Raw genomic sequence first — 21,899 nt, 5'->3', positions numbered from 1 at the left:
CGTTATTCACTGTCCGTAAAACAGGCAAACTTGGTATTATCTACGGGGTCCGCGTCCGCCTTTGCCAGTCCGGGTGCTGTGCGTAGGTGGGGTGGGGTGGCTGTGGTAACTTCTCTGAAGGTCGGATGAAGTAAAGTCACGCAACTGCCAGGCTGTGACACTACACATTTGTTGTGTGCGCGCCTAAGTGGGCACCGTTCGCGCGCAGGGCAGAGGCGGTGTCTCACAGGTGGGCGTGTGTTGAGTATGTTGTTTTCTGTTTGTCAGCATGAGGGCGGATGGGGTGAACGCCTGTCGGCTCCATTTAACGAAACGGCAACACTGATCAAAATGACAGCACTGGCATGGCGCCAAAACGCGCGCGAGAGAAGGGGGATGCGCACGCACCATGCCGTATCCTGGTATACACATTATAGGTAATACTAGGACGTCGACCAATCATGTTAGATATAAAGTGAAAACATTGTTATTCATATTTAATGGGTGTGTGTGTGTTTGTACAGACACGCAAGTGGAAATGCCCTTTTCGGAGACCAGCGACTCCACACAACGCCGGACCGATCCAAATATGTAAACAGATCTGTAGGGAAGAGTAAAGTTACCGTTAACTCTCACAAATAAATCCGTTTCCTGTCTGGTCACACTGTAACCCCGAGCCATTGGCGGTATCTGTCTTCCCTAGTTGTCAAGGTACGCCGCGCTTAGAAACGTGCAGGCACGCGCTGCTATAAAAACCGCCGAGCGTTTAATTTACTAAAATAACTTGGACTGGTCACAAACAATACCGTCCGTTCCTGACTCCGGAAGTATTGTCGCGACTTTCTGCTTCAGACCATAACTGCACGGTAGCACCGCCGTCCCTGCACGTGTTTCAGAGATTCAAATTATGACTGTCCTTTTCACAAGGTCATTCCTAGGAGCGTGGGGGTGGGGCGGCGTTCATCGATAACCAATGAACCAATTATTTAACGAGGAGACGGAACATGTTATGGGTGCATTTAAACAAAAAAAACATTTTACATTTTGAGGTACCGGGAGATTAAGTGATCTGCTCAGAATCACAAAGCTTTGGTCAAGTGCCTGTTTATCCACTGGACGACTATTCCCCTCTTTCTGGAACATTCAACTTGGGTTCTGGATGTATGGGCCCAGTAACCACATTCAAATGAAAAAGGATTAAATCCTATAGGGCTTTGTGCGGTTTTGTCCCCCAAGGCCATATGCTGTGGTGCTTCAGGGGCATGGCATGTGTGCCAGCCGTGCTACCTTGCAGGCGCATGAGTTTCAAAGATTCGAATTTTAAGAGGCATGCACCGTGGTGTGGCAGGGGTCCATGCTGCTGAATAGGTGGGTTGTCCTCACTGGTATGAAGGTTAAGAGGCAAGCACCATGCTATGGCTGCAGGTCTTGCTACCCAACAGGTGGAAGCCCCCACTGATATTATGGTTAAGCGGCATGCACCCGTGTGGACCTGCGGCCATGCTGCCTGGCACATGGGCTGTCCTTAATGATATGAAGGATAAGAGGTATGCACCTTGGTGTGGCCGCTGTTCGTGCTGTCGGATCCTCACTGTTATATCTAGGGTAAGAGCCACACACCATGATGTGGCTGCTAGCCGTGCTGCTGGGCAGGTGCGTGGCCCTCATTGATATGAAGGTGAAGAGGCATGCACCCGGTGTGGCTGCTGGCCATTCACTGCTGGCCATTCACTGTTATGAAGGTTAGGAGCCATGAACTATTGTGTGGCGGACATGCTGTCAAACAGTTGTGTGATATGAAGGTTAAGAAGCAGGCACTAGGCTGTGGCCGCCAGCCACGCAATGTGATGTGGATACCACCCATGATGACAAATGGGCGAGTTGCCGCCACTGGTATGAGGAATAGGGGGCATGTACAGAGTCTGTCAGCCATAGTCCTGGACAGGTGGTAGCCCTCTCTGATAGGAAGGTTAAGAGGTGTGACCCCGGTGTGGCTGCTGGCCCATCTGTCAGATGGAGGGGTGGCACTCACTGATATGAAAGTTAAAAGGCCTGAACTGCTGTGTGGCTGGTGCATGTGCTGCTGGACAGTTGCGCGGTCTCACTGATCTGAAGGTTAAAAAGAATGCACTGGTCTGTGTGCCACGGCCATGCTGTCAGATGGGTGGTTGACCCTCACTGACATGCAGGATAAGTGCCATGCACCGTGACAAGGCTTCCAGCCATGCTGCCAAAGAGTTGAGTAGACCTCACTGATATAATGGTTAAGAGGCATGCACTGTGGCATGGCTTCCGGCCATGCTGCCGCCGCACAGGTGGGTGTCACTCACCATACAGGATGTTCAGCATGGACGGCGGCATGACAAGGAAACCCAGTAGCATGTCGGCTATGGCCAGGGACATCAGGAAGTAGTTGGTGGCGTTCTGCAGCTTCTTCTCCAGCAGCACAGCCATGATGACCAGAATGTTGCCAGCAATGGTCAGCACAATGACCAGGGCTGTTAGCAGGGCCAGCCAGTTCTTCTCTGGGCGCTGGGCCCCGGCACCCTCATCCGTGAGGTTACTCAGGTTCCTGGGGTTCGCTGTCCAGTTGAGCAGCTCGTCCGTGGTGCTCGCCCCGGCGCGTAGGTCCTTCTCGTGGAACCTGCGCCCGTCGCTCTTGAGCTGCACCAAGGAGCTCATGGTCAGGTTCCCAAAGTTTTCTGTGCAGAGGAGGTCCATAGTTAAGCCCGAGGTTTGCGAGGAAAAGACGCGAAAAAACATCAACGTTTGACTTTCCTCCACCATTTGCTCATGAGGAATTAACCAACGCTGTTTGTGCCCTGCTCCAAAATACACAAAATATCAAGGTTTCTTTAGCTCCTCTCGACGCCCGAGGTCAGATAGCGATTTCTTTTAAACAATGTCCCCCCCACACAAAAAAACAAGAAACAAACTGTAAGTAATTCCATAGAAACAATCCCACGGTCCCTCAGTCACAATTCCACACAATGCCAAACATGAAAGCAGCTTGTCCAGGCGTTGCAGACCTGTGGTGCGCCCTAACTCGTCTGCCAGCGCGTTTGGTTTCTTTATAAAGCTGGTTGAGAACATCCATCCAGTGTTTTTCTCCCATGGTACTTATTGCAGAGGAAGCCTCCGCTCACAGTCCGCAGGAGGAGGCAGAGCCAAGCCCCCCTCCGGTCTCTGCCTGCGTGCCTTTCACCGCACTGGCGTGTCCTTCGGGTTACTGCCTCCGGAAGAGGCGGCGAGGTCCTCCCCATGCCGGGCTGCGCGGCAAGCTTCCACCTCAGGCAAGCCGCGGAAACAGGGCGCTGAGCGGCGCATTGGGAACCTGTGGGAACACACCCTGCACAGCGACTCCAAGCGGACGAGTGCCCGAGACTGTCCTTACAAAGTCCTCCCGGCTCCAGGTGCCGCTGGAAGCGCGTTAGCTGCACTCCATGGTGATGTCCTATGCCGGCGGTGCCCCTGCACCACCCCAGGGACTTATTCACTTTTCTTTGCCCTTCACCCGAATACAACAAAAGAATGGCCACCGTTCGGCGGAATGCCCGAACTGCGCGGGAACGGAGCAGAGAGCCTGCTCACAGCCCGCTGCCGCCCCCCAGCCCACCCCCTGAGATCTTCCTGGCAGCAGGCACCGCTCGCTTTGAGCGCAGCGCACTTTTAAAATGTCACCACCTGATTGCGCAACTACTGTCCACGCGCGCGTAGAGGCAGCAAGGAAAACGGGACACGGAGAACCAGAAGCCATGCCTCCACACACAGATTCCGCATTTCAACACGCAGTGCCATCTCCTGCGCACTGCCTGGCACGGGTTCTCGCACCTCCCACTATCCGCATGCCATGCTTTGAGCTGTGGCAGCCTGTCACGGGGGCAAAGCACTCGCTTAGATGTTTCGCCCGAACACCTCACTTCATCATTTTGAAGTCTGAAGTTGAGCTCTCTAAGACACAGTCTAGCCGTCTCTCTGTGCCGGTCTCCCCCTCTCGCTCTATCACTCTATCCTCCACCCATCCAGCTAGATATCTCTCTCTATATATATTTGTCTATCTATATGCCTTTATCTATATTTCTATCTAGCACTCCATCCATCCAGATCTCTCTCTCCCTCTCACGTTCTATATCTATCTATCTATCTATCTATCTATCTATCTATCTATCTATCTATCTATCTATCTATCTATCTATCTATCTATCTATCTATCTATCTATCTATCTATCTATCTCTGTCTGTCTGTCTGTCTGTCTGTCTGTCTATCTATCTATGACATTATCTATCCATGGCATTATCTGCCTGTCTGTCTGTCTGTCTGTCTGTCTGTCTGTCTGTCTGTCTGTCTGTCTGTCTATCTATCTATCTATCTATCTATATGTCTGTCTGTCTGTCTGTCTATCTATCTATCTATGCCATTATCTATCCATGGCATTGTCTGTCTGTCTGTCTGTCTGTCTGTCTGTCTGTCTGTCTGTCTGTCTGTCTATCTATCTATCTATCTATCTATCTATCTATCTATCTATCTATCTGTTCCATCAGAGGAGTCACTGGGGGGCGGGGCGTAGAGGGGGGGAGGGGGCTTTATAACCAGGTCTTTTGGTTGATGCCCTGGATAGCAGCTCAGGGGCTGCAGCCAAAGGGCTAGCTAGCCCCGTGTCCCGACATTAGCGCAGCCCCTGATCTTTTCCAGGTCGTTTCCAACACCTAGCAACACTCCTGCGTGCCAGTATCAATCAGTCGATCTATCCATACTGCCACCCAGCCATCCGCCAGCCTGTGCCAGCCTGCCTATCTACCGGGCTGTCGGTCCATCTGTCAGTCTGTCTACTGTACAGGAAAGTAAAGGAGCTCGCGTGCTGCAGGTTTGCAAGCAGCCCCCATCATCCTTTAGGTCATTGCCAGTTATTTGCTCTCTCAGTGCTCGCGCCTTTAGGTGGCTTTGCCTGTGAACACGCGGACTCTGCGCTGCAATAATCCAAGTACACGGAGCTGCGCAATGGCAAGTGGGTAAACACGGCCTTTCGGGCTCACTTTCCCTTGCCATGAGCCTCAAGTCACAATGAACCCCAGGCACCCCAGCCATCAGAAGTCATCTGATTCAGGGAAACCGTACGAACGGCCCACTAATGCAGATGTGTTTTTTTAACAAGTAAACCAGTGCAATCAATATGTTTTTATTTTGTTGACAGTGATTCGATTTTTTAACGTAAATTGTACACGCTGACAGGTGGAAGAATTACTTCTCTTTACTGCTGCTCCAGTTATTTGTGAGGAAAAAAACACATTACCGACGGTTCACAGGGGCATTCAAACACTGCATTGTTCGCTGTTTGAACGCTTTTGTGTCCTCGCCTTACAGCCGAGGGGGCCCCTGCTTACCGAGGACGGCTCTGTGGTCCAGCAGATCCTCTGCGGTCCATGGGGTATACATGCCTTGCAGCCTGTGAGAGGTAAGGCCAGGCCGGGCCAGCGTATGACGCACTTGTTATTAAGAAACACACTGGGAGACCATGCCACAATAATGCCTCAGACTCCTGATGTCTGGGCGGTAACTGGCCATGCCTTTCCGAGAGTGTGCCCCTCTTATTCACTATCTACGTCACGCTCGCCGTCCATTACCTCATGCCTTAGTTACAACACCCCTATTTCACCATAACCATTAAACAACAACTACCAACATCAACAGCACGCTCTTACAATCCGCCAACAGGGCGATAATACAAGCATTGGCAATGACATCAGTTTGGGCATTTTGTATGCCTGGGAAAAGAACTTGCCAAGAGCTGTCCTAGTGCTTGTGAGCTCCTGCCCCATGTGACAGGGATCTCCGATGACATGCAGCCTGGGGTTACGCAACACTGTGCGGGAATGAAGAGCGAGACAGAGCCAAGACTACACACGTCTTTCTTCACTGTCTCCTCACAAGCTCTGCCTCTTCCCCTCTCCACGTCACTTCCCTCCTGCTTCCACGTCCCGCCTTCCTTGACCTGGACTACATTTCCAGACCCTACACCCCCCCCACCCATATTAACAACTAACAACATACTTTCACTCCATTTCTTTGATAAGTCTGTGAGGTCTAATTCTCGCCCTTTATGGTTGAATCTCCCTCACCTCCGGTCTTTAACCCTGGTCATTCCCCACTGGCTCATCTGGGCCATTTGCATCTGAGTCCTCGCCATCTCTGTGGTAGGATTCATCTGTCGAGTACGCCCATTCTTCCTAGTGCAAGCTTTGTCGTTGCAACTGATGCCATCCTACCAGCTTTTTGAAATGTGACGAATTCCTGGTCACTTGGCATCTGTTGCCTTCGGCTGTGGTCATGGAGCCTTTCCAGGTGGTGATGATGAGTGGGCCTTCATGGAAGGTGGCATCACTTTTGCTGGTTGTAGGTTGTTTAATGACCACTACATCGTCTGCCGCTAAGGTGGACGACATTGCGTGTCTCCACGGTCAGCGTAGTCTTTCATCTTTCCATTGGCTTCAGCATCTCAATCCCTCATTTGTTGATCCCCTTTGAGGGTTTCTGTGACCGCTTCGTATTGGGGCAGTCAAGTGTGAACATTGCGGCCAAGCATGATTTCAGCCAGGCACCTCCCTGTTGAACTCTGTGGAGTGCTGCTATAATCTCGTAATAGCTGGTGCAACACATGCTCATATGGCTGTCTGGTTAAATGAGAGATTTGTAAGGTTCGCTTCACATTGGTCATAAACCGTTTGATCATGCCATTGGCCTTGGGACATAGCAGGGTTATTTTCCTGTGCTGGAACCCCATGTACTCCGAGAAAGCCTTAAAGTCCTGGCTCATGAACGGTGGCCCATTGTCTGATTTCACCTGCTTGGGGATGCCATAAGCCATAAATATTCTGTCCAGGGCGGGGATGACATGGTGAGCTGCCATGGAGGAGACCAGCTGTGCTTCAGAATAACAAGAGTACTCATTGATTATTGCTATCACTTATTTCACCCTTTCATTGGGCCAAAGAAATCCACTTCTTCTTATTCAAATTCCCCATCAGGTAGTGGTGACAGGTTTAGTGGCTCCTGGTGACTGGTGGGTGTGATTAGGCAGCATGGGGGACATTCTCGAAGCAGGGCTGCCACCATCGAGTCAAGCCTCGGGAACAACACCTTTTGTCTCAGCATTCTCTTCGTCAAGACTTTTTCCCCTGTGCCCCTCATGTGCTAAGTCTAACACTTGATGCCTCAGCCGACTTGGTATCACGATCTTGCTGCCTTTTGACATGTTGTCCACTGACATGGCTAACTCTTCCTTAATCATTAGCAGGCTGTCTATAGGGCCTCATTACGACCCAGGCGGTAAGTTACCGCCTGGGTCGTACCCTTACCACCATGGTGTAAACTACGTTTACACCATGGTGGATGGCGGATTTACCGCCCCATTCCAAGGTGAGTGGGGCGGTAAATCCCCATTTCCCATTTTACCCTTCCCCATTCCCATTTTTGCCCCATAGGGCATAATGGGAGTGGGGAAGGCGCTAATTACGCCACCGTAAATTACGGTGGCGTAATTAGCACCATGGTCCCTTAGCGCCATGGATTTTAACGCCTGCAAAAAGCAGGCGTTAAACTCACCATGGCGAAAAGGGACCTCGGAATCAGGCGTTAAGGGTCGGCGCCGTTTACGGCGCCGTTAACCCCTTAACGCCTGATTCGTAATGAGGCCCTATGTCTTTCCTTATTTCCAGAGGGAGGCACCTGCAGTGGGTAAAGATCTCCTCCCAAGCCTCTGCTTGGAGAAGCGGCTCGCCCACAGAGAGTTCGAGGAAGACGAGCGGAGGGCTCAGGAAGGAGAGTATTTAGGAAGAGAGCGTTGCAGATACAGTGCGCCCATGCCCCAGAAATGCTTGTGGACAATGCAAAGGGTCTTGAATTTAATCCTTGCAGCTACGGGGAGCCAGTGAAGGGAGTTCAGCGCTGGAGAGATGTGCTCCCTGGGCTAGTGGCCAAGGATACGTCTTGTGGTTCTGTTCTGGATGAGTTGAAGAGGACGGAGGCTAAAAGAGGGAAGACAATCTGAGCACCTCTGTCCAATCGCTGGGCATGTGCCCTTGTTTGGGAACTCATAACCAAACCGATAACAAAAGGACTTGCCCTGGGCAAAGAAATGACATGTGAATAGACAGAATTTTCTTGATATTGATCCTGGCCGCTCGATATGGGCAGTTATGTAACTCGTGAGTAGATCTAGTTATCGATATTCATCCTGCCCGGGCAAAGGCAGCCATGTGACTTGTGAATAGGTATATCTCTCTATAGTTGCCCTGGTCGCTGGTTATGGGCAGGTATATGACATGTTGCAAAGAGTTGTAATTCCCAATATTAATGCACGTGTTTGCATTATGTATAAAGTGTACTGTTGTATCTGGGAGGTAAAGTTTAAGTGTAATACTCCACAGTTTTTCTGTGTCGTGAAAAGGAGTGCAAAATAATACAAATTAACCCGAAAGCCTAACTAAAATAAGACATTTTTTCCCTAGTACTGCAACGGGCAAAGCATGTGAATAGGAACCTGTACTCTGCTAGAAGATATGTTTTTTTGCCCTGCAAAGTGTGCATTTTCTGGGAAAAAGATGCGCAATGTCCAGGTCGCCTTTAATGGGATAGATATACACGCACAGCTAAGCACGAATGCCATTGTTTTTGGAATCTGAGCCTGCAATGTACCCGCTAATTGCTGTACTCCCAGCCCTTCTCTGCTTGTCAATACTGCCCCTTCTATGGCATATTTTGACAATTGTTTCTGAACTAATTTTGCTTCCTCAAGTTTCCTAGCCTCATCTCTCTTCTTATTTTTCTCCTGCCACTGCCGACAGCAGTGCACTATCGTCAACTGTTTTTCAGCCCATGGCTTTGCTTCCATTCCCACTTGTTTTTTCATCTTCCTCTGTACTTGCACGGGCAACCACTAACATAAATGTGGTAAAATAATGTCACAGTTTTTTCACACAGTTCCCTCGTTTCAAGAGTCCAACACTCTTGAATATCCTGAATACAAGCACGAAGGTCTTCATCTTCTTTCATCTTACATGTCATGATTGCACCCATGTCTGACATATGAGGATACTGTACTCAGAGAGCCCTCCAAACATCTGCTCTGCAATTATTAAATGGAACTCCATCCTGTGCTGTGTTCTGTGCCATCACACTCGAATAGCCTGCTCTCTTCCATATGTCATCAGCTCTTTCCCCAAGAATGGCTGCTAAGAGACACTTAATGTCCCCTGTGGCTAGCGTATTTCCTCCTGTCATTTTGTCCAATTCATAAATCCATTTTCCCACACCTGATGTCAAACTCAGGAGTTTGGATCTTAAATTATCCTTATCCATCTCCAGCCATGGAATATACTGTGGTCTTGCTCCCCCTTTTTCCAATAAGGGAAACTACGTTAACTCTAACCCGCAATCAAATCCCATCATCTGCTTATCCATGGTAGGGACAATGGTCGTGACCGCCTCCTCCCTGGCAACCATCTTAACCTGCTCACATATGGTGGGGATTCTCCCTTTTCACTATACAATCGTCTTCTGGGATGCTCTGGATATGCTATTGGATCTGGCATCCTATCCTTCGGTTGCTCTAGATCAGACCATCTTACTTCCTTGTCCGTCTGCAGGCTTCTGTCTGGGGCACATGTACCTCATCCCTCTTCCCCACAGAAGGATTCTCTCTCCTCGTCTAGACTCTCGTCCCCTTCACCCTTATCTAAGGTCAGTCTGCTGATAAGGATAAGGCTTTATGCTCGAGACTAAATGGGTTTCTTCTTCACTTTGTGATTAGAAGACTAGGGTTTGATCTCCCTTCCCTCGGCTTCCTGATTTGTTACCTTCCCTTAACTCTTAATAGGCTTTATCGATCCTGTCTCTGATACTTCTTATATCAAAGTTCTCTTCTAAGGCCACTCTAGATGGCCCTTGCATCGCTCCCTTTACGGGGAGGAACTCTTCCACTCTGTCCCATTGTATTGTAGGACTTGGGTTCTATTAGCTCCTTTTGAATGAGGCCAATATTACGCTCCCGCTTTCTTCTCTTTCATTCGAATTCTTCATCGAATTCTCTTCGCTTTTTCACCTCCCATCTAAATCTCTCCTCTTCTTGTCTTATCTCTTCTCTCCTTACCCCTGCTCTCCTTTCTTCTTCTTTTCGTCTCTGTATTCTCCTGGCCCTTAATTTCTGCGCTAACTCCTCTTTTCATTTCTTGCCTATCCCGTTCTTCCATTGCTGTCTGCCTGCTGTCATACTTTCTTTGCTCCTAAGCCCTTTCTTCTTTCTTTTGTTGCTCCTCCTGATAAATCTGTTCTCGTCTCTGTCTGCTCTTTCTTTTATGCTCATCTTCCCTTAATCTCTTTTCTCGTTCCCTGTCTTTTCTATCCTGTTCATCCTGATCTTCTCTTTGCCTTACTCCCATCTAGCTACAGTAATATCTGTCCTCCCATCCATTCGTTCTGTATGAGCGTTACTTCGTCAGCTTTATCCTTCTCTTCTTTCCATCTCTTAATCTCTCGTTCTATCTCTGTTGATATATTTGATCACTCACTTTGCTCCTCCTTGTCCTGCAAGATCTTAAAGATCTCCTCTTTTCTCTTACTCTCCTCTGGACTATCGTCACTGCTATAAGCAGGCGGTTCGTATATCAGATTACTACACCCCATCGCCACTTTCAGTTCCTTTAAAGGATACAATCCCATTTCCTCTGTACTATCGCCTTTTACTTCCGGCGAGGTAAGGGGAGCTCAGTGCTCAACACCTTCCTCCTTACACTGGTTAAGTATCCACTCTTCGGGTGGTGGATCTTCCTTCTCTTCCTGGTACATTTTCCAGTGCTCTAAAATAGCTAACCTTTTCTCTAACTTCTTTCCCGTGTACGCAGCGTGCAAGTATGTGGTCATGTGTTGCAATACCGCTTTTGACAACGATCCCCCTTGTGGCAATGGCAAGAACATCTTATCTGCCTCGCCTTTCACCCATTCCGTACCATACTGTTTGAGCTTGGTCATGTGTTTTGGCAATGTCTTACATAAATTCATCAGAGGAGTGATATCTCCCATTGTGACGAGTCTCAATTGACTGTCAATACTTACCAGAGTTTATAAAATACCTTTGCCATTTTTCAATTTTTTAAAACAATAAATATGAACGGGCTCCAACAATTGCCGGCCAATACCTCTTTCTATTTTCTGGTTGGTACCAACCACTTTCCTAGATACATAGTATAACTTCTTAACTTTCCCTCGATTCTTACACAACTGTTTGTGTCGCTCCTCAACACCTTCATTCAACACAAATACATAGACAGACTAGTCGACTCTTTACATTAAAACTTTGGTGATCATCCTTACACTCTGTCCCTAATTAATCCTCTGGTCGTACAGTTTAGATTCTCACTCTATGCGGACCTGTCCTGCACATAGCCTAGTTTACTCCGATTGGAGTGTTAGACAACCTCTTCTAAAGCCCCTTGGGTTAGGACTCTTGGGCTTTTTATCTCTATCTCTCTTTTAACACAATATTTCCAGTTACAACCCCATCCCCTTAGTTTGCCAATCCCCTCAGTCTACTCACCATTTGCTCATTTGGCTCGAATCCCTCGGTATCGTATCCTCCTCCAATCAACCACTTTTGCCTTCCATCCACAAAGCGCCTGTGGAAACAAGTTAGGGATTTCGTCAAAGAGGGACACGGCCCACTATCTCGATTTTCTTGCAAGATTTCTATTCGGCTGCTCTCCACAGGAAACCCTGTGATCTTCTGGCAAGATTGTGGAGGATATCCGATCGTCCGAAGCTCTGGAGTCAACAGGTTGATGGGTCTTTATCAATCATATGACATTGCTACCAAGTGAATCCGGGGGGTCTTTAAATCAGTAACAGGTCATGCATGGATGGATTGCAGAATAACTCTTACACTAAATGATAAGACCAACTCAGGAAGTTGGCAAAAAGTCTTGTCCTACTGTTGTATTATCAATTGTCTGAAACAGGGAGTTAAAAGGTACAACAACGGACATCGCATGGCATTATCCCGAAGCATTTAATAAAAAAACAATACTTTTATAGTAACAACTCGTCATAAGTGACTTCATACTACGTGGCAAACAAGAAAAACCTATGGGGGGTTGTGATACGCTCAAAGGGAACATCTATGTATACTTTCTATATAGGGACGGGTTGTGATTGTGTCTCTACAGTCAGGTGGACAACTTATGACCACCCTTAGTGGAAGACATCTTCAACAGTTGTTAAGTACAGAGTAAACCATTGGCTCTCAAACTATAAGGCCCTTTGATATATGGCCCTCTACAATAGGTTGGCAAGCTCATGCCTTTCTGGAACATTCGGCTCACTAGCAGCACATAAGTTGGTACCCCAAGTGTCAGTGGGTGGACTTGACCGTATCTCCCCACCCAATGAGCCCAACATCTCTCATCGCTCATGCCTTCTGCCATTCAGTTTGTCTTTGAACTTGGCCTTGCAAAGTATCCTTGCTACTGAGAATATATGGGAGTGTGAGCACACGCTTATCTTAAGTGTGATGCTGCATGCCCAATTTCTATTTCCATCCATACCCCATGTGACAGGAGACCATATTTCAGCCTGTTTTGCAGAATTTATTTGTCTTGAATTAATTAACTTGGCACCCATGGTGTTCTTTCTTTGTACCTTAACAAGGAATGATTCAGCTTCTCACGGTCACTGTTCTTTAAGGATAGATAACTAGTTCTTGGCTGCTCCATCCTTTGACACAAGGCCAGACAGCTCTTCCAGGTCTTTCTATGATTTGGCCTCATGCTTGCTGCGACACAGCTTTCCGATCCTTCCTTCTTCATGGATCTGAGCTTACTAAATATGTGACACTGATGTCCAGCTTCTATATAATGGCGGCACCATCTGCAATCTTTTCACTACGTATAACTAGCCTTTAAGATCACTTAGCCTACTTGCGTTGCTGAATCTGTACAGTTATAAAATGGCTTGCATTTTCTGCACTGCTCTTCACACATGCAATCTTCATTCCGTATACAAAAGCTCCCTTGATTCTTTACTTCGTCATCAGATTCTATGCAATCCATACATCCTCTTCTTCAGCCACTCTTCTCAGTGCGCCACGCTTGCTTCTTGTGACGTCACCAACTTCTCTTTCTTTCATCTTCATATTCCTTCGGGGATCTCCTCCAAGAGATAATCATCTCTACGGGGATACATCATATAGGGTCTTCTCAATGGATACCTTTTCTCGAAGGCTCTCCATGGAATAGGCACCATCAATGGTGTTGTGCATGTCACAATCTCTGGCTTCCAACATATAGGAAGGATGGGGGTGGGACTTCCTGCAGAGGCATTCAGCTGCTCCTCTACAATTGTTTGAAAGCAACTGCTGTTCCTTATCCCCACCACTTCATGTTTGGCCACCGTTACTGTAGATGATTTTCAGCCAATGACTGTCTATAGGGTAGACTCATGTGACATACACAATTTATGGCTGGGCCTCCTATTTCGTAAAAGAGCTGCATCCCCCAATTGTAGCAGGGACTGTAACATGCTCCCACGCAGTGAGACTTTGTCATTGCTGATCGCCTGTCTCTGGCACATTGTCAAATCATTTCCTGTGGCTGTCTGGGCTCATGCTTGACAGATTAGGCAGCATGTGGGACATTTCCGAAGCAGAACTTCCACTATCGAGTCCGGCCTCTGGAACCACACCTTTTATCTCAGCATTCCCTTCATCGAGACTTTTCCCCTGTGCCCCTCATGTGCTAAGTGCCGACTTGGTATCACGATCTTGCTGCCTTTTAACAGCAGGTTGTCCTGCGACATGGCTAACTCCTCCTTAATCATTAGTAGGCTGTCTACATCTTTCATTATTTCCTCTGATTCACCCCGGCCCCTCTCCTTTCCCCTCCTCCATCTCCCCGACCGCATGCCTTTCACTATTATCTGAAAGGCGATGTCTTCATCTGCCTCCTTTTCCAGCTCCAGCGGGTCTATGCCTTGTGGGACAGTCTGTTGTATGAGGTATCAAATGTACCGGTCTGCCACTGATGGCTCGGGGCACTTTCTGGTCTGGGGTGGTGGGACAATAAGTCAGCCGGGTTGTCCTCCTTCCCTGGCCTATGAATGATGCAAAATGCACAGACTTGCAACCGCAGACCCCATCTTGTGATGCAGAGTTGCATCTACTTTTGCACGTTGTCATATAAGAAGAGTAAGACCTGATGATCTGCTACAATTGTGAAAGACTTGCCATATAAGAATAAATGAAAATGTTCACAGGCCCACATAACTGGCATCCTTTCCTGCTTTGCCTGGAAGTAGGCCTGCTCTGTCTTTGATAAGCTTCTGCCTGCAGATGGGACAATGTGTCACTGACCCGAGCTTTTCAGACCTTTCTGGGCCACGATGGCCCCAGGCCCATCGGGCTGGCATCTAACGTTAATTCCGTCTCTCTGTCCGCATCGAAGTGGGCCATGCTCTCAGCCTTCGCTGTTCTGTCACTGATGGACGTGAACGCTCCCTGGACCTCCGACGACCACAGGAAGGGGATGTGCTGTTTGGTCAAGGCCCTCAGCGGTTCACTGATCATGGCAAAATCCTTAATGTACTGGGCACAATAACTGGCCAGGCCAAGAAATGACCGGAGCTCTGAGACGTTGGTTGGTGCTAAGGTCTCATTCAATGAGTGAACATTTTCCAAAAATATATGGCCAAAGAAACGAAGTGTGCCCTTCCTGAATTCACATTTGTCGTGGTTCAGCGTGAGGTGTGCCGCTTCTAATGCCATGCAGACTCGGGCCAACGTGTCAATGTGTTTCTCAGTCGTTGTTCCAAATACCAGAATGCTGTCGCTGCATTTAATACAGTTCGGCATATGCTTTATAACATTGTGGATTTCTGCCTGAAATATCACAGCCGCAGAAGAGACACCAAAACTCAACCTCTTATATCTATATAACCACAGATGGGTCACAAATGTAGTAATGTCCCTGCCCTCTGGACACAGAACCAGCTGATGATACCCTTTATTTAGGTCCAACTTTGAAAATACTTTCACCCCGTTGAGTGGATGAACCATGTCTATGATGCGAAGGGACAGATGTCGCTCCCTCTTGATGGCCTAATTTGGTCTTCTCATGTCCGTTCATACCCTAATGGAATAAGACCCTTTCTTAGGGATGGGTACAATGGGCGACACCCCGGGCGTGGGCCATGTTGCCGGTTTTATGATGTCCTGACTTAGCAGCTTGTGCAGTTCTTCCTCCAACTGCCACTGGATATTCACAGGGATTCCCCGGTAGTGCTGGGCTACAGGTGGGACATCTCCATCAATGTGAAGCTTGATTCATCAATTCTAGAGTTTTCCAATGCCTTTGAAGAGGGATGGGTATATCTAGTATATTCTTTCCACTGTGTCAATGTATTTGTGCACCACGAGACTGTAAAGTACATGAATGAGTCCCATTTCGACAGCCATCTTGAAACTCATGATGCACTCACATTCGGTGGGAGTGAAGATTACATGTATCGGCATGTCCTTCGTATGTGTCTTATAGCGCCACGTTGCTTGAAATTGTCCCAGACATTTTAGCTGAGTCTTTGAGCCTTAAATGTCCACCTCTGCTGTGCGCAAACTGGGTGCCTGCTGTAATGTCTGGTAGACTTGCTCACTGATTACATTGACGGTAGTGCCTGTGTCAATGAGAAATTCTGTTTGGTTTTCGTTTAAGTGCATGAAGAGGATTGGGCTATGTTTGGTTGAGTGCTGGTTACCCAAAGCATATAGATGGCCCATCTGTCTTTTTTCTCCTTCCGAATAGTTCGGTTCTGTGTCTGTCAGGGACTGTTCAGCTAAATACTGTACATTTTGCTTGGATCGATGTTCTGGTCGTGTTGTCGATGTGCGATAACGTCTTCCATCTCTTCCCGCCCTGTCCTACATCCGTTCTCTTCGCTGTCTCTCATCACCTGAGCAGTGATCTCGTCCTCCCCTTCCTCTCCTCTTTTGTGGGCTTGCGCTGCCATGTGGGAGGCTTCTATTGCTGTGGTGGTGGGCCTCCGTCGTGGCCTGTTGGCCATGTTTCTTTCATTTTCTCAGACTGATCCTCTGACCAGATGACACACTGACTTAAAATTGTTTTCCTCACCGCAATCTGAGCATCCCTGTCCAATCGCCGGGCATGTGCTCTCGTGTGGGAACACATAACCACACCAATGCTCTTGATGCCCTAATAGCTTGTGTACAGCCTCCAGGTGTGACAAGTGTCCTTTTGGGCTGTCAAAAGACTCCACTTGTGTGTCTATCGCCATTTCCGCCCTTGCCCGCATGAGTATCTCTTCCAGCGATCTTGACTTTTGTAATAGTTTCCTCCTGAAATTTTGGGATTCGCACCCTGCAATAATCTGGGATCGTAACGCCTGTCTGTTAGAATAGTTGTTAAAATCACAGTGCTTCATTTTGCTGCGTAGTCTCATCACAAACGCATCCATGGTTTCTCCTTTCGCCTGTTTCATGGTGTAAAATAATTGCCTTTCATAATCCATGTTGGTGTGTGGCATAAAATAGGTGGCCAGAGCTGTCTTTAGACTTTGGATTGTGTCGACTGAGTCAGCAGGGAATTCATTTATTATGTCCCTTGTGGCCGGACCTTCTGCCAGCTTGAGTATAGATTGCTGTCTGGTGTCTTCTACAAGGCCTATTGCCCCTACATACAAGTCAAAGTCCCGGACCCACCTAGCCCATCTTGGCCCATGTTTGCTGATTTACGCCACATCAAATACTCCTGGTAGCTGTACTACGAGGAATTCTGATAACCTGTGTTGGCCTTTGCTGCTGTGGAGTCACTGGCACCGTGGCTGGTATGTCCTGGTCTAATATTTTGTGCTCTGTGACTTATCGTTAGTGTTCTGGGCTCCTTTTCTCTGGTTCTTCTAATGTTTAATGGTTGCAAAGAGCCACAGGGCACTGGTTCTCCTGGTGATTTATGTTACTGTGGGCAGACCTGTGATGTTTGTGCGTGTGTGTGGCGGCTGCCTGTACCAGGCATGAGCACCACTCTTGTAGACCCTCACCCAGGTTCCTTCCTTCAGTCACAGTTCACTGCCATGGCCTCCGGGACATCTTTATTTCTCCCATTCACAGCAACACGCTGTGCTGCGGCTGCCTGTCATGGCACGAGCACCGCTGTATGGTAGGGCCCTCCCCGGGCGCCTGATGATACTCCAGCACTCAGTGTCGCAGCCACTGTGTTCCAAACACCTCCCAAGCCATGTGCCGCTTCTTGAGTACTCTCCGCCGCGGAGCCGCATCTGCTCCAACCTGCCACCTGCCGTGCGGGATTTCAGCAGCACGCCATTAGCCCACACGTGGGTCGTCCACCTTCATCGCCAATGTAAGCTCCTGCCTCATGTCACCGGGACCTCCAGTGACAGGCAGCCTGGCCGCACGCAACGCTGTGCGGGAATGAAGAGACAGAGACTAGCCAAGGCTACACAGGTCGTTATTCACTGTCTCATCACAAGCTCTGCCTCTTCCCCTATCCACGTCACTTGCCTCCCTGCTCCCACGTCCCACCCTCCTTGGCCCCTGACTACTTTTCCCGACATTACAGTGGTATTAACTGCCCATTGATGGTAGCAGGTGCAAAATGGTGCAAATACCTGGGCATGTAATAGCAGTGCCTGGCAAATGCCTAATACTTATCTGCAAGCCAAACCTGTTAGATTTGCCAATGCTTGTTTTAACAGGACTTCAGTTAAGAACACGCATAGTGCTTATAATTCGAGTAACTGAAGGCAGAATGTTTTTTTTTAATTACACCAGTAGCACATTTGCAGCTCCAATTAAGTCATTGGGCCTCATTAAAAGTTTGTCGTTCTGGAAACAAGGGTGCCGGTAAGCTCACTGCCACCCTCGTTTCTGGACCGGCGAGTTTGCCTGCTGTGGCCGTTGCGCCCGACAGGTCTGACCCTGCCGGGCACAGCGGTCATGGTAGGCAGATTCTTCACGGAAGCGCCGGAACCGTTAGCAATGGTGCCGGTGCTTCCGAGTACCCACTCCCGTGGACTCTATGGGAATGGGGACTAACATTTTACCGGGGCCTGACTTCCAGGGCTGCCTGAAATGTAATGTCCAGGTGGCACCGGAAAGTCAGGCACCAGTAAAATATTATGAATCCGGCGGCAACCCACCAGTAGCACCGGCAGGGTTACCTCAGGACTCGTAATGGGTCCGATTAACTCTCAGAAGACTGCTTTGGCAGAACACTGGCAGGCACTTAGAGTGCAAAGTTTGATAGAAAGACTTGATTAAAGCAAGCTCAAAGAGTTCTCATGAGGAGGTGTATTGGGCAGGATCTGGGTAGGAATGGCAATAGGGATTAGCATGGCCAAAACACACCTACAAGCTTTGTGTCCCTCCTCACATGCCATTTCTCCTTATGTGTACTTTAATGCAATAGTTTTGCTTATGGGTGGTGCTTGCGCCACCTAACAGCCCAAATTGCCAAGGGCCATCAGCATGCAAACAGTTTGGTTCTGAGCTGTTTAAGTCACACAGTTGTAACATAAGCAGCAAGATTGCCTACATCTTTCTCTAACTGCTTGCCAGTCTCTGGGTTGTATGTTTTAAATATTTTGGTTCAATGTTTCATTGAGAAAGGGGCAACCAGCTTTGCTTTTGGAACCAAACCAAACCCCGCCTCTTTTCTGGAATGTGTTCACTTCCCTAATTCTCTGTTACAGCCGAGGACCTTACAGCGGCCACAGGAAGCACTGTTCAGTGGTTGGCATTGGTAACCTGCAGAGTTAAGCGTGACACGTTTGCCTACTCCTTGTTGAGAATAAACACACACATACACACGTGCAATCACATACGTGCACACACACGCGCGCAAACAAACACACTTACATTTTCGGCATCATAGGTGAATATGTGACTTATAAATACGTGTAATTCTCAATATTTTATAGTCTCTTTTTCGGCTGATATATGACTTGTGTATAACTGCAATGCTCATTATTTCACACAATCTCTGTAAATTGGACAGATGTCTGCTTTATGAGTAAGTGTAATTCTCAATATGTAATCTGTCTCTGCATTGTGGGAAGATGTGTGACTTTTCAATAATTGCAATTCGCAAAGTTACCCACTAGTCTCAGCATTATACATGCATATCTGATTTGCAAATAAGTGTAATTCTCGATATTAAGCCTGATGACTGTGCACGTGCAGATATGTGATTTATGAAGAAGTTTTTTCTCGATATTTACCATGGCGACGAGTATAACCCACAATAAATACCCCATGGACGGGCAAATAAGTGACATGTGAATGGACAGAATTGTCTTGATATTGATCCTGACCACGTGATATGGGCAGTTATGTGGCTCGTGAGTAGATCTAGTTATCGATATTCACCCTGCCCGGGCACAGGCAGCCATGTGACCTGTGAATAGGTATTATTCTCCATATTTGCCCTGGTCGCTGGTTATGGGCAGGTATATGACATGTTGAGAAGAGTTGTAATTCTCAATATTAATGCACGTTTTTGCAGTATGCATAACGTGTACTGTTGTATCTGGGAGGAAAAGTTTAAGCGTTGTACGCAACATTTTCGCTATCGTGAAAAGGAGTGCAAAAAAATACAAAATAATCCGAAAGCCTAACTACAATTAGAAATGTTTTCAATAGTACTGCGATGGGCAAAACATGTTAATGGGAGCCAGGAGTGCAACGAAACCTACATTGTGGCTGGGGGGGTGTGAGGGGGTAACTGGTTATGGGAGGGCCACTTTAGAAATGGGGAGGGCAATCTTAGAGGCCCAGCGCCCTCTGTTCTACCCTCAAGGGTTGTCTTGCGGGGAGCCTATATATCCTATCCCCCTTTCCCCATCCGTCCCTCTCCTACCAACCACCACACCTCCCAGCCTCTACCCACCAGAATCAGCTCCTATATATATATTACATGGCCTGCAGGAGCGGCCATGTAGTTATGGTTAAGTTGCTAAACCCATAGGAAGAGCACTTTTTGGGTGGCTTATAACTTTGCTCCCCCTGGACAAATCCTCACCAAACATTGCAAAAAGTAGATGGGCCACTCTGAATTATTGTGCAAAGTTTGGTGAGGTTTGTTCCAGGGGGGGCAAAGTTATAGGGGGGTCGCAAAATTTCGTTTTTTCCCATAGACTGAATGGAGAAAAATGTTTACTCACGCCTACAGCCCAAACCCCTGGATGGATTTTCACCAAATTTGCAGCAGGTGCGGCGGCTTGGTCCCGAAAGCATGCTTTTGTAAATTTGGTGAAAATCCGTCCAGTAGTTTTTAAATAAATGACCAAAAAGTGGGTCTAAAAAAATGAGTGATATCTCTGTCTGCTCTGCGGACACACTTCCTTCCCTGTTCGCTCCACGGACAGGACACCGATTGGATAATCGGCTTGCGTCATGTCTGCGGACACGTGACGTGTTTTCTGATTGGTTGGGGTGAAGCGTGAGGTGTGTCACATTCTTTCGATGCACCCGCCATATTGGATCCGCGGACATCCGCAGACAGTGCAGCGTGGAAGTGAGCATAAATCCAATTTTGGGGAGTGTGTTGGTGTGTAGGAGTGCTTGGAGAAGTTGGGGGAATAAGAGATGGGTCAAATGATGTATTTGTTTAGGTGGGAGAAGGCCGTGATGTGTTTGCATTGTCCACGGTCACCACATTGTCTGCGGACATACTAAACACTGGGCGCACTACTGGTTATTTTACTTTACTATGCTGTTGGTTTTGGGTCGTTAGTACAGCATTGCGTGAAGAGGGTATGCATTAAAGAGTTTGTGCATTGGTTGTAATTATTATTTTAGAATGTTAATTGAAGTGGATAGGTTTTGAGGTGGATGTGTTATGTGTTTGGGTTGTGGTCATTCGGTAGGTGTTTGTTTCTATGGGTGTATTATGCTGCGGTTGTTGTGGCCATGGCCTAGAGTCTTGGGACATTTTGACTCTGGTATGTGGGCTGCTTAGGGGATATGTTTTCAAAAATGTGAGTACTGATTGGCAGTAGTGTAATAGTGTTTGTAGGACAGTGAGATGATGTGTGTTAGTTTGTTTGTTGGATTGTGTTCAAAATGTTGGTATTGAAGACTTTAGGCATTTTGGGTTGTATTTATTGGTGAGTTGTTCGTTTGCATGGCTGTGTTTTGGTGCGGTGTTTGTGAGTCTAATTATTATATACTTACTGTTTCCTTTGTTGAGGCTGTACGTAGAGTTTTGGCCAGGCCATGCAGTCAAGATTGTAGTGTTTGGCAACAAGCACTGCAGCATAAGATACCCATGGAAGAAAACATTTTGGATTGTGGTCTATGGTCAGGTGTTTGCTTGAAAGGGTGTGTTATGCTGTGGTGTTTGTGTGTCCAATCATTATATACTTACTGTTTGACTTTTTGTGGTTGTATACAGTTTTTTCATCACATGGGGAGTTGGAGCAGACTTTTTTTTCAATCACTGTGATAAAAGAAAAACTCCACATGTTAGTGTAGGTAGTTTATAATGAGTATTGCATTGCATAGTAGACAATTCTGTATTTTGTCGACCCTCAGAGTTAGTACTTTAGAAGTACTATAGTCCAAACGAGTGTACTGTGCAATTTGCTCAGTTCCTGTGTTTGTTCATTAAATCATTGGGTCTGTGGGAAACAAATCCATGCTGGATTAAAAAAAAAGACTTTCTACATTGTGGTACAATATATTTCTTTCATTGATTTCAGTAGGAGGAATTGAATAGGTGTATGGTTTTTGATTTGGAAGTGGTGGTAGTATTGTTGAAATTAGATAGCAGTTGCTGTATTCTATTTGTTTATTTATTTTTCCATTTTAGTGGTATTCATCTATCAGTTGGCTTGTTGTAGATTTTTGGGG

General features: G+C 47.5%; 1 protein-coding gene across 1 annotated transcript in view; it reads right to left on the bottom strand.

The window, feature by feature from the left end:
• The window catches only part of HTR2A (5-hydroxytryptamine receptor 2A), a 598,195-nt gene extending 594,375 nt beyond the window's left edge, over positions 1-3,820 (bottom strand). The window contains exon 1 of the mRNA XM_069640123.1: positions 2,310-3,820. Coding sequence (XP_069496224.1) covers positions 2,310-2,766 — 457 coding nt within the window. The 5' untranslated portion in view covers positions 2,767-3,820. The remainder of the gene's footprint in view (positions 1-2,309) is intronic.
• Positions 3,821-21,899: the final 18,079 nt, after the last annotated feature.

The sequence above is a fragment of the Ambystoma mexicanum genome, chromosome 7q (genome assembly GCF_040938575.1).
Source record: "Ambystoma mexicanum isolate Mex_15411 chromosome 7q, UKY_AmexF1_1, whole genome shotgun sequence".
Taxonomy (NCBI): domain Eukaryota; kingdom Metazoa; phylum Chordata; class Amphibia; order Caudata; family Ambystomatidae; genus Ambystoma; species Ambystoma mexicanum.
Note: the sequence above shows the minus strand (reverse complement) of the source record. Positions and strands in the feature narration are given on the sequence as shown.